The sequence below is a fragment of the Oncorhynchus gorbuscha genome, linkage group LG08, assembly GCF_021184085.1.
Source record: "Oncorhynchus gorbuscha isolate QuinsamMale2020 ecotype Even-year linkage group LG08, OgorEven_v1.0, whole genome shotgun sequence".
NCBI classification, from domain to species: Eukaryota; Metazoa; Chordata; class Actinopteri; order Salmoniformes; family Salmonidae; genus Oncorhynchus; species Oncorhynchus gorbuscha.
Genome location: NC_060180.1, coordinates 66,459,696 through 66,472,016, shown reverse-complemented (window position 1 = coordinate 66,472,016; position 12,321 = coordinate 66,459,696). Strand labels below are relative to the sequence as shown.

At 41.4% G+C, this 12,321-nt stretch overlaps 1 protein-coding gene across 3 annotated transcripts; it reads left to right on the top strand.

Moving 5' to 3' along the window:
- The first annotated feature begins 4,417 nt into the window (after positions 1-4,417).
- On the top strand, positions 4,418-12,315 carry cdc7 (cell division cycle 7 homolog (S. cerevisiae)). 3 transcript variants are annotated; one of them, XM_046360327.1, is made up of 11 exons: positions 4,418-4,467; positions 5,791-5,894; positions 5,996-6,082; positions 6,227-6,362; positions 6,814-6,907; positions 7,005-7,147; positions 7,419-7,713; positions 7,978-8,079; positions 8,380-8,653; positions 8,816-8,965; positions 11,794-12,315. In XM_046360327.1, exons 2-11 carry the CDS (start codon positions 5,804-5,806, stop codon positions 12,156-12,158), a joined length of 1,737 nt encoding a protein of 578 aa, XP_046216283.1. In that variant the 5' UTR covers positions 4,418-4,467; positions 5,791-5,803; the 3' UTR covers positions 12,159-12,315. The 3 variants fall into 3 exon arrangements, with proteins under 3 accessions (XP_046216283.1, XP_046216284.1, XP_046216285.1); XM_046360328.1 differs by lacking the exon at positions 4,418-4,467 and adding an exon at positions 4,499-4,607; XM_046360329.1 differs by lacking the exon at positions 4,418-4,467 and adding an exon at positions 5,232-5,356.
- The last annotated feature ends 6 nt before the right edge of the window (positions 12,316-12,321 follow it).

Here is a 12,321-nt window from a genome sequence, read left to right as displayed (position 1 = left end):
ACAAAGCAAAACCAGGTTTTTAGAATAAAAATTTGAAATGTCACATTTGAATAAGTTTTCAGACCCTTTACTCAGTACTTTGTTGAAGCACATTTGGTAGCGATTACAGACTCAAGTCTTCTTGGATATGACACTACAAGCTTGGCACACCTGTATTTGGGGAGTTTCTCCCATTCTCTGCAGATCCTCTCAAGTTCTGTAAGGTTGGATGGGGAGCGTGGCTGCACAGCTATTTTTAGTTCTCTCCAAAGATGTTCGATCGGGTTCAAGTCAGGGCTCTGGCTGGGCCACTCAAGGACATTCAGAGAATTGTCCAGAAACCACTCCTGCGTTGTCTTGGCTGTGTGCTTAGGGTCATTTTCATGTTGGATGGTGAACCTTCGCCCCAGTCTGAGGTCCTGAGAGCTCTGGAGCAGGTTTTCATCTAGGATCTCTCTGTACTTTGCTCCGTTCGTCTTTCCCTCGATCCCGACTAGTCTCCCAGTCCCTGCCGCTGAAAAACATCACAGCATGATGCTTCCACCACCATGTTTCACTGTAGAAATGGTGCCAGGTTTCCTCCAGACATGACGCTTGGCATTCAGGCCAAAGAGTTCAATCTTGGTTTCATCAGACCAGAGAATCTTGTTTCTCATGGTCTGAGAGTCTTTAGGTGCCTTTTGGCAAACTTCAAGTGGGCTGTCATGTGCCTTTTACTGAGACTTCCATCTGGCCACTCTACCAGGCCTGATTGGTGGAGTGCTGCAGAGATGGTTGTCCTTCTGGAAGGTTCTCCCATCTCCACAGAGGAACTCAGGAGCTCTGTCAGAGTGGCCTCCCTGACCAAGGCCCTTCTCCCTCGATTGCTCAGTTTGGTTGGGCAGCCAGCTCTAGGAAGAGTCTTGGTGATTCCAAACTTCTTCCATTTAAGAATGATTGAGGCCACTGTGTTCTTGGGGAATTTCAATGCTGCAGACATCTTTTGGTACCCTTCCCCAGATATATGCCTCGACACCATCCTTCTCTCGGAGCTCTATGAACAATTCCTTCAACCTCATGGCTTGGTTTTTGCTCTGACATACACTGTCAACTGTGGGATCTTATATAGACAGGTGTGTGCCTTTCAAAATCATGTCCAATCAATTGAATTTACCACAGGTGGACTCCCAAGTTGTAGAAACATCAAGGATGATCAATGAAAACAGGATGCACCTAAGCTCAATTTCAATTATCATAGGATAGGGTCTGAATAATTGTAAATTTAGGATATTTCTGTTTATTTGTAATACATTTGAAAACATTTCTAAAAACCTGTTTTCACGTTGTCATTATGGGATGTAGATTGACGAGGGAAATGTTTTTTGTCATCCATTTTAGAGTGAGGCTGTAAAGTAACAAATTTAAAGTTACACTGTTTGTAGCTACTCTTTTCCTAATTCTAACTACTTTGTATGGCTTTTTTTTACCCCTTTTTCTCCCCAAATTTGTAGTATCCAGTTAGTCTTGTCTCATCTCCCATACGAACTCGATAGAAGCAAAGGTCGAGAGCTGTGCGTCTTCCGAAACACAACCCAACCAAGCCGCACTGCTTCTTGACACAAAGCCCACTTAACCCAGAAGCCAGCTGCACCAATGTGTAGGAGGAAACACCGTACACCTGGCGACTGTCAGCCGTACAGGAGTCGCTAGTGCGCGATGAGACAAGGCCATCCCTTCTGGCCAAACCCTGCCCTAACCCACCGCCTGGACTCGAAACCTAGAATCTCTAGTGGCACATCTTGCATTGGGACGCAGTGTCTTAGACCACTGCGCCACTCGGGAGGCCCAGCAAATATGTTTATATCAGAATTTTTTAAATTATTCATCAAACCTGTAATTGAACTACACAATGTTGTTTTGTCACTGTCATAGGTTATTCAGCTTTTAATGTACTCTGTGTTAAGATATGGTACTCTACTTACCTTTTGTATCTATACAGTGTGCTCGTGTTGCAGTTTTACACTTCTGAATTAAATCAACTAAAGATGCTGTGTCTCCAGGCGGAAACATGGAAGACTTGGTGATTTAAGACGACTGTGTAGCTAAAAAGAAAAGCGCTCAATGGAAGTAAAGCTTAAGAGAGGACAGCACAAATCGTGTCTTTTTGTAGGCACTAACTCCGGCATGGTTTGTTGGAAAAAGACTGGGAAAATAAATAGGATTTTTGGATAAACTCCAAAATAAGGTCTGTGGTAAACACAGGTTTAGGAGATAGCTATCGTCGCTTTTTGTGAAGCATGTATGTAATCAAAAAAATCACAAAGGCTTCATAATTCATAAAGCGAACTCATTTCTGTTTTTTAGAAATCGTTTACCTCTTAATGTATTAACAAATCAATACTGGAAATACATATGAATAATATACAATATCACATTACACAAGGACCTTAATGGACATACATACAGGCATACAGGGCTGCCTAAATATGATCCCCAATCAGAGACTAAGATAAAGAGCTGTCTCTGATTGTTAACCATATCAGGCCAACATAGAAATACAAAAACCCCTAGACCCACAACAATCCTAGACCTACAAAACCGTAGACATTCAACACTAGAGTACACACCCCGATCTAACCAAAATATCTAGAAAACAGAGATATCTAAGGTCAGGGCGTGACATATGGTTTCTCCACAGAAAGTTGAAAGCATCTGGTCTATCTCCTTGCTTATCTTACTGTCAAGATATAAAGATAGAGCACCATGTGTTAGTCTAGAGATGCCTTCAGCCTTGGTTATTAGGACTCTACCTTTTAAAGATAAGTCCCTCTGTAGCCATTGATTTAGCTTCTTCTGGGGGTTTTTAATAAGAGGGTTCAAATGTAGTAAGCCTCTAGACTCCTGATCCTTTGTAATGGTTCTGCTTAAATACGGAAGTTCTTCTTTTACTGGAATACCATCATATGAAGGTGTCACACAATCTTTGACAGCCATGAGTTCACATTTATTAATGTTAAGATATAGACCAGACGCTTTGGAAAAGGATTGTATCACATTGATCGATATGGGAATTTGGTTAGCATCTTTCAGTAGTAATAATTTCTTTACCAGTTATGGAAATACCTTGTACAGGACTATTATTTAAAACATTTGTAAGAAGTTGGGTGATTAATAAAAACAGGTACGGAGAGATAGGACAATCTTGCCTAATTCCTCTCTTTTAACTCCAATCTAGGTGAGTTGCCATATTTCAATTTGATAGCGCTGTTACCATTTGTATAGAGAGCCTTCATAGCCTTAAAGAAAAAATCCCCAAAGCCAGGTCTCTCAAGGGAGTGGAAGAGGAACTGATGCTCTTCTGTGTCAAATGCTTTTTAAAAATCTAAAAAGAATATGAATCTATCCTCAGTTATTAGGTCTGAGTAGTCAAGTATGTCTAATACTAGTCTGATATTGTTAGAAATATGTCTGTTCCTCATGAAGCCAAACTGTGTTTCATCAATGACTGCATCCAGGACTTATTTAATTATTTTTGCAAATAGTAAGGCTATTATCTTATAGTCATTATTATGAAGACAAATTGGACGCCAGTTATCGATGAGCAGCACTTATTTTTTAGGCTTAGTTATCAGTGTTATTAACCCCTGACTCATTGTAGGAGGGAGAACATTGTTTTAATACCCTCTAAAAAGACTTCAAATAGGAAGGGAGCTACTTGTTCAGAAAATAATATGTAAAATGCTGAGGTAATTCCATCAACACCTGGTGATTTATTGTTCTTTAGATGTTTGCTTTGATGGGTTTATCACACTGTTTACATTCTATATCACTGATAGAGTTAACATTATTCAGTGAGTCCAAAAACATATCTGTGGATTCCTGACAGTGTGTAGAGCTATACAATGTTCTGTTATGTTCAGTGTTCCCGGGAGCTGAAGACGTGGATTTCGATTAAGGCAGCCCCCTGTACCTCGCTGATTGAGGTGTTGGGTTAAATGCGGAAGACACATTTCAGTTGAAGGCATACAGTTGTACAACTGACTAGGTGTCCCCATTTTCTTTCAACCATTTATATGGGCAAAATGAATGGGGAAAGAATAGGGCTTTGGAATAAATGCCGCAAATAAGGTCTGAGGTTAACACAGGTTTATGAGATCGAATCAGTTTTGTTCTATAGAACAGTCAGTTAGCCTGACCATTATGAAGCCTTTATGTGCGTTAGTTTTATTTATTTCATAATTCACAAAAAGTGACGTTAGCTGATTGAGATCTCCTAAGCCTGTGTTTACCACAGACCTTATTTTCGGCGTTTATCAAAACACGTTACAAGAACTCCATACATTTCCATGGGCTTTGTTCAAAGAACCATGGACCAGTTCGTGCATACAAAAAAAGACGCCATTACTAGAAAAATATATAAAACCTGAAAAACGTGTGTGCGTATCACGTTAAACGTCATTTGACGTACATTTTTAGCGCGGAGTTTGTTGTTTGCGGAAAAGGACAGGGGTAAGAGCATTTCTGGATTTGTTTGTCTTTTATAAAGTTCTGCTTTGTAATATTCCAGGATATCTTCATTTAAAAAAAATTAGTCTCAGTATTCAATTAGTATCATCGGCTATCCTTTACAAGCGATTTGTACGATAAAGGTAAAATAAAGTTTTGTAACGTCAATTCGATTTGAAAATAACTTTGCTGGCTAGCTCAGCTCGTTAGCCTAGGTTGATCATGGGATATATTTTGAACCTAGACATGAACTAAGTTCGCTAAACAGCATGTAGCTTGGTAGTTCAAAGCAGTCTTCTAATATATACTGAACAAAAATATACAAATATGTAATAAAGCCAAAAAAGGCTTTATTACAGACTGAAATACTCCTCAGCACCCCACCTTCCCACTCTGACCATCCTGCAGGAAATTCTCTCAAATAATATTGGAGCCAGCTTATGGTAGAGAAGTTATCCTAAAATTCTCAGGAAACAGCTCTGGTGGACATTCCTGCACTCAGCATGCCAATTTCACGCTCCCTCAAAACGTTAGACATTTGTGGCATTGTGTTGCGTGACAGAAATGTAAATTTTAGTGGCCTTTTATTGTCCACAGCACAAGGTACACCTGTGTAATGATCATGCTGTTTAATCAGCTTCTTGATTAGCCACACCTGTCAGGTGGATGGATTATCTTGACAAAGGATAAAATGCTCATTAAGGGATGTAAACAAATTTGTTTAAAACATTTGCGAGAAATACGCTTTTTGTTCTATGGAAAAGTTCTGTAATCTTTTATTTTAGCTCATGGAACATGGGACCAGCACTTTACATGTTGTGTTTATATTTTTGTTCAGTGTACATTCTCCAAACTAGAAGCTAGCTAGTTGAGCTTGTAGCTAGTTGTTCAGGTCTGTGTTGTTTGAAGAGTGTACAATTGAGTAATATCAGCATAAAGTACTTTTTTTTTGTATCTGCTTGTTTCCTTATTAAACACCTTGTTTCAACATAGTTAGCTAGTCAAACCGGAGTTAGCAGATTGCTAAAAGTCAGCTAACTTGCCAGCTATCCCATGCACAGTAACTTGGTTAGCTGACAGTTGCTCTGCAGAATAATCCGTGTGTACTCTGTCATTGTGCCTCTAGTCAACCCACATCTTGACTGTCACAAACAAGGAACACAGGAAGATGTGTATTACAGAAACTGGACATATGCTAAACATGTTGATCACTCTAAACTAAATATTAACTTCAGTCAACTTACATTTCCCAATTACATGTTAACAGTTCATCACATTCATCATGTCAGAATTGTCACTGGTTTAAATGCTCATCTGTATTTCTAGATCCACAGAACAAATGGAAGTCATTACCTCTGTCTGCGATGACAGCAACAGCACAGAAAGTCACGTCAAAGCTGACAAGCACATTGGAAGGAGAAAACTATCAAGTGAGTTTGATCGTGCAACAGGAAGTAGAGCCATTGTTTCGGTGATATTGTCTTTACCAATTATGTTATGCCTTCTGTATGGTAACTCTATATTTCTCCAGTGGATGTGGAGAATGACATTGAGTACCTCTACGAAGCTGTTCCTCAGCTGTCCACAGTTTTCCACATTTTAGACAAAATTGGGGAAGGTATGTAGTAGTACTCTGTATGTCTTCATATGCAGACGACTGCGGGTTAGCCACAGTTTGGCAATTAACAAATATCAGTTTAAAAAAGGGTTATCCTATATCAGTTGTTTTTGGCAAAACAAAAAAATACTTTGTTTTATGTAGGTACTTTCAGTTCAGTGTACCTGGGTGAGGCTCTGATGGCCAATGGGGCGAAAGAGAGATTTGCCCTGAAGCACCTCATCCCCACCAGTCACCCTGTGAGGATCGCTGCAGAGCTCCAATGCCTCACTGTGGCTGGGTAAGTCTCACACTTTACATGCTCTGGGTGTAGGAGCAATATTACCACAAGCACTAATATTTTCATGGACTGATCCACTTGTAGAGGAACATGCTCTCGAGATGCATGAATAGGATTGCACTCCATTAGTTTACAGTTTAGAACAGGGGTCTCCAACAAGTCAATCGCACAGATTTTATAGGGCCCCCCTCAGTATTTTATTAACCATTATTTTACCAGGTATATTGGCAGTAAAAACAGTGCACTACTTTCTCTTGTACACAAATCAAATCGATTTGATTTGTACACTGATGTTCCCGGGGGAGAGGAGGAGAATGTCACTATTTGAAAGCTAGAAAAAGGAGCTTGTGACATGTTTGAGATTTTTAAAGTATCTCTCATGCTAGAAAAAGTTGGGAGACCCCAGGTTTAGACAACACAATGTTCTCAATGTTTTTCTTCCCTCTTTAAGTGGAAAAGAAAACGTCATGGGCGTGACCTACTGCTTCAGAAAGGATGATCACTGTGTGATTGTTATGCCTTATATGGAGCATCAAACCTTTGTGGTGAGTCAATACTGTGTAGTTGGTTACCTGGTTTGTGTGTTTATACCTTGTTTGTGGCATAACACTAGCAAAGTGATGGAAATCTTTCTCCTATCAGGATATCATTGGCCTGCTGAGTTTCGAGGAGGTGCGTCAGTATATCTACCACCTGCTGAAAGCTCTCCGACATGTCCACCAGTTTGGCATCATCCACCGTGACATCAAGCCCACCAACTTCCTTTACAACCGGCAGGAGAAGATGTGAGCACTGTATACCTCTGTATCACTGGAGCTAACCTTCAGTTCTATATGACACTCTGGAATATTTGACTCAGTTAGTCAGGTCCAGAGATCATGTCTTCTGGTCTGACGGCCACATTTTGGACTGAGATCATTAATCTCCTGTCTTGAATGGTCTCTAGTCCAAAATTCAAGCATTTATAAACCCATTAAATGTTTGCTACCTTCAACTCCCCCACATTTTGTTGAGGTGTGTATTCCTACCATATATTGTTTTCATGGTGGTTTGCAGGTTTGCCCTGGTGGACTTTGGGCTGGCACAGGGAACGACCGACACCCAGATCGAGCTGTTGAAGGTGGTGAAGCAGAAGACCCAAAAGGGTGGGGGCTCCACGGGGAAACCGGAGACATCACAGGGGAAACGGGCACCAACCTCCCTAGCCCCACCTCTACAATCACTTTCACACCCCAGGACCTCAGCACCTCACTCTTCCTCCTCCACCTCTTCTTCCACTTCCTCAAAACCACCAGATAAGCGGGTCTCGGTCTCCACATTTTCCTCCACCACCCGCTCTAAACACACCAAGGTTGTCTGCACTGGATCCATCTCTTGCACTTCATTTGGTTACAGTGGTGTTGTGGTATTTGTCTATAGGCTTAGTTTTTATTAACTCATTGACCTTGTAGTTATTGGACCATAAAGTGTTGTGATACTCTGAAGATGTTTTGAGCTGAAAACACACTTCAGGGATGTTGTAATGTATACAGTGACATGTAGTTATCTTGCTTTATGTACTTTGTCTGCGGTGTTCATTAGTGACATGATGTGATTATTTTTATTTTTTTACCAGGAGTTCTCAGGTCTGTGTAAAGCACCGCGGGCCGTATTTGGAGAGAGGAACCTGAATAGCTTCACCTCCGTCCCCACCAAAACCACTGACCCCAAGTTAGAGGTAGGAAATGCTTGCCTTCTCTCCTGTTACATTCAATCCATAGCTACTCTGTTGTCCAGTGTGTATTTAACACATTTGATTGACAGACATATTGCCGCACAAGTTTGGTGTACTTTTCAGTTCTATCTTAGCTGGCTGTAACTCTGTTTTAGTCTTTTGGAGTTGTCACCAACAAATACATGTTTCTGGATACTCAGTCAGACTGCCCTCCAGCAGTAAAAACCAGACGATGAACTGTAGATTTTTTTTGGAAAGACTTTCCTCCGATCATAACAATCCTTTGTCTCTATGTTGGGCCAGCTGGTGAAGCCCACTAAAACAGAGGACCCTGCCACACGCAAGTTTATCTCTTCCCACCGGCGCCCAGTACCTGTCAGGACCCCTGTCAGCAACCAGAGACCCAACCAGAGGATGACCCCTGCTGCGGTCAACCTGGGCTTCACCTGCAGCTGCTACTCCACCGACAGAGTCTGTAACATCTGTATGTCCAGGAAACAGCAGGTGGCTCCCAGGGCTGGAACCCCTGGCTTCAGAGCACCAGAGGTCCTGACCAAGTGTCCCAACCAGGGAACAGGTAAGGCTAACAGATACCATCCTCAGCAGTACTACACCTCACATCTCTACTAATAGTCCTCTCCACTGCAATGTCGCTCTCTGCATTGTAAATTAGAATGCGTTCTCAATCATATTTCACAGATGTCAACTTTGTTTATTTTTCACTCCTGTCTCCCTGCAGCCATAGATATTTGGTCAGCTGGTGTGATCCTGCTTTCCCTGCTGAGTGGCAGGTACCCCTTCTTCAAAGCCAGTGACGACCTCATTGCCCTCACACAGATCATGACCATCCGAGGCTCCAGAGAAACCATCCAGGCTGCTATGACTTTTGGTGTGTATTTCGTCTTATCGACTATGTTTGACAGCCATTGTCGGTGGTGACGACATCTTGATGTCACAAACGATGGTTTAGCATATTTGAACTTGACTTTAATGCTGGAATCTGGCAACGCACAAAGCAGGGCAACATGTCAAATGGCCTATTCCCCATAGCCTAAATGTTTAATATGTATGTGGTAGTTTGACTATTAACATAATGCAAGTGAACAATGTGCATTGTAGAAAGAGAGGAGAGCATCAAAGCAGCTGAACATGTCACATGGGGTCCAAGGTGTTTTCCTCCTCCATCTGATGATCATTGGCCTTTTGCAGCGGACACGTCGTTGTCTGGCTTGTTGTTTTAAAATCTTAGTTTTTATTTTAAAAAATTCTCTTTTTTTCTCCAATTCCCTTTCGATTTCAATGACGTTTTGACCTAGGCATAGCCTATTCTTTCATGATCAAACATTGAACACTGTTAGGCCTATAGATTCATTCAATCTCAGAATAGCCTGAATAAAAACATAGTATAGTAATAATGAGAGAGAGAGGGAGAGATCAGACAATTGCAAGATAGACTAATCGAATAGGAAGTCGACAGACCGAACAGGAAGTCCACATTTAGTTTTCGCTTTACTTTATCAAAGTGCTGGCAAAATAAATTGTGCCGTTGGAAAATCCCCCCTCGCAAACCAGACAGCCAGTAATATAGGCCTACACTAGGGTACTGTCAATAAAACCAGACAGCCAGTAATATAGGCCTACACTAGGGTACTGTCAATAAAACCAGACAGCCAGTAATATAGGCCTACACTAGGGTACTGTCAATAAAACCAGACAGCCAGTAATATAGGCCTACACTAGGGTACTGTCAATAAAAGTTGCATTAAGTGTTACTTTGACAAGTTAAACTTATAAACTAACATTTTATAATATTGCCAGTGTTTATTCATGTCCTTGAATTGTGCAACGGGCAATCGGGCATAAGCTCCAGCAGCAGCATTTTCAATAAATGGGAACAAAAAAATGAAAAAATCCCCCACCTTTATTTAACCAGGTAGGCTAGTTGAGAACACCTTTATTTAACCAGGTAGGCTAGTTGAGAACACCTTTATTTAACCAGGTAGAGAACACCTTTATTTAACCAGGTAGGCTAGTTGAGAACACCTTTATTTAACCAGGTAGGCCAGTTGAGAACACCTTTATTTAACCAGGTAGGCTAGTTGAGAACACCTTTATTTAACCAGGTAGGCCAGTTGAGAACACCTTTATTTAACCAGGTAGGCTAGTTGAGAACACCTTTATTTAACCAGGTAGGCCAGTTGAGAACACCTTTATTTAACCAGGTAGGCTAGTTGAGAACACCTTTATTTAACCAGGTAGGCCAGTTGAGAACACCTTTATTTAACCAGGTAGGCTAGTTGAGAACACCTTTATTTAACCAGGTAGGCCAGTTGAGAAACCCCTTTATTTAACCAGGTAGCCCAGTTGAGAACACCTTTATTTAACCAGGTAGGCTAGTTGAGAACACCTTTATTTAACCAGGTAGGCCAGTTGAGAACACCTTTATTTAACCAGGTAGGCTAGTTGAGAACACCTTTATTTAACCAGGTAGGCCAGTTGAGAACACCTTTATTTAACCAGGTAGGCTAGTTGAGAACACCTTTATTTAACCAGGAAGGCCAGTTGAGAAACACCTTTATTTAACCAGGTAGGCCAGTTGAGAACACCTTTATTTAACCAGGTAGGCCAGTTGAGAACACCTTTATTTAACCAGGTAGGCCAGTTGAGAACACCTTTATTTAACCAGATAGGCTAGTTGAGAACAAGTTCTCATTTGCAACTGCGACCTGGCCAAGATTAAGCATAGCAGTGTGACACAGACAACAACACAGTTACACATGGAATAAACAATAAACAAGCCAGTAACACAAACAAATCAATGACACAGTAGAAAAAATAGTCTATATACAGTGTGTGCAAAAGGCATGAGGAGGTAGGCAATAATAGGCCATAGGAGGGAATAGTTACAATTTAGCAGATTAACACTGGAGTAATAAATGAGCAGATGATGATGTGCAAGTAATGATACTGGTGTGCAAAAGAGCAGAAAAGTAAATCAAATAAAAACAGTATGTGGATGAGGTAGGTAGATTGAGTGGGCTATTTACAGATGGACTATGTACAGCTGCAGCGATCGGTTAGCTGCTCAGATAGTTGATGTTTAAAGTTGGTGAGGGAAATAAGTCTCCAACTCAGACAAGCGGTCTCACATCTCCTTGGACCCTCAACTACTCCTCAATCTTCATACAGACCTTTTTGTCTGTCATTTCCTCTCCTTCCTCCATGGTATTTTTGTTGTTGCTCTTCAGACTCTTCTGTGCCCTAGGATGCTTGAAGAGGCCACAGAAATATATCTTGGTTGTATCTCCGTTGCTTGAGGAAGCAACACTGAGCACCAGATTGAGTCACAAGCCATTGTATTTGCAAAGTTGTCACTGACATCACTTCCCCTATGTCATGGAAGGAAAGTCCTTTATCTTGATGTCGTAATGGGCCTACCAAAGAGCTGTTACTGTTAATGTAATTGTTTGGATAATCTAATGTCCTCTTAGTCATGTCACTTAAAAAGTCAGCAATAAGAGGCTCCAATTAATAATGTAGCTTAGTTCATAACTTTATAAAAAGCCATTTACAAAAAGGCTAAACTTTTTTTAAATGCTTTAATTATTGAGTTGAATTACAAGAGTAAGGGCAGGATGCCACTGGTAATATTAAAAACGGTAAACCCATAGTAAAGTACAGCAGTCTGACCATAACATGACCATTATTCAACCACAGGTAAATCAGTGGTGTGCAGCCGTGAGCTCCCCCGGCAGGACCTGAGGACCCTGTGTGAAACCCTCAGAGGAAGGAGACCATCCCCGGATGATGAGGCCACACCACATCCCCACAGAGACACTACCACACGCCACCACCGTACCCATGACTCCCCCATTTCCACTCATCCCCCTGGGGAGCCCTCTAGACAGCACCACCCAGAGGAGGACCAGACCCTAGCAGAGCCTGAGGCCCAGGATGAGAGGGGATGGGACAGCGTGCCTGACGAGGCCTACGACCTGCTGGATAGACTGCTGGACCTGAATCCAGCCAAACGCATCACAGCTGCACAGGCACTGCAGCATCCACTTTTTACTGACCTCTGAGATTACTGTTTTCACTCATCTTTGCCAAGGAAGTGTATGAATTTCAAATGTGAAGATGTGCTATTTACTTGAATTGTTCCTTGTTACCATATAATTTATGATTGCCTTGTCAAATATAAAATTGTACTTACATTCTCAGAATAAATGTATTAAAGCACTCTTG

What these genes read in the sequence shown, in the direction of transcription:
- cdc7 (XM_046360327.1), top strand. Translation starts at nt 5,804, where the DNA reads ATGGAAGTCATTACCTCTGTCTGCGATGACAGCAACAGCACAGAAAGT. An exon ending in CCACTGACCCCAAGTTAGAG is followed by an intron (nt 8,080 to 8,379) that starts GTAGGAAATGCT and finishes ATGTTGGGCCAG; the next exon opens with CTGGTGAAGCCCACTAAAAC. An exon ending in CCAGGCTGCTATGACTTTTG is followed by an intron (nt 8,966 to 11,793) that starts GTGTGTATTTCG and finishes ATTCAACCACAG; the next exon opens with GTAAATCAGTGGTGTGCAGC.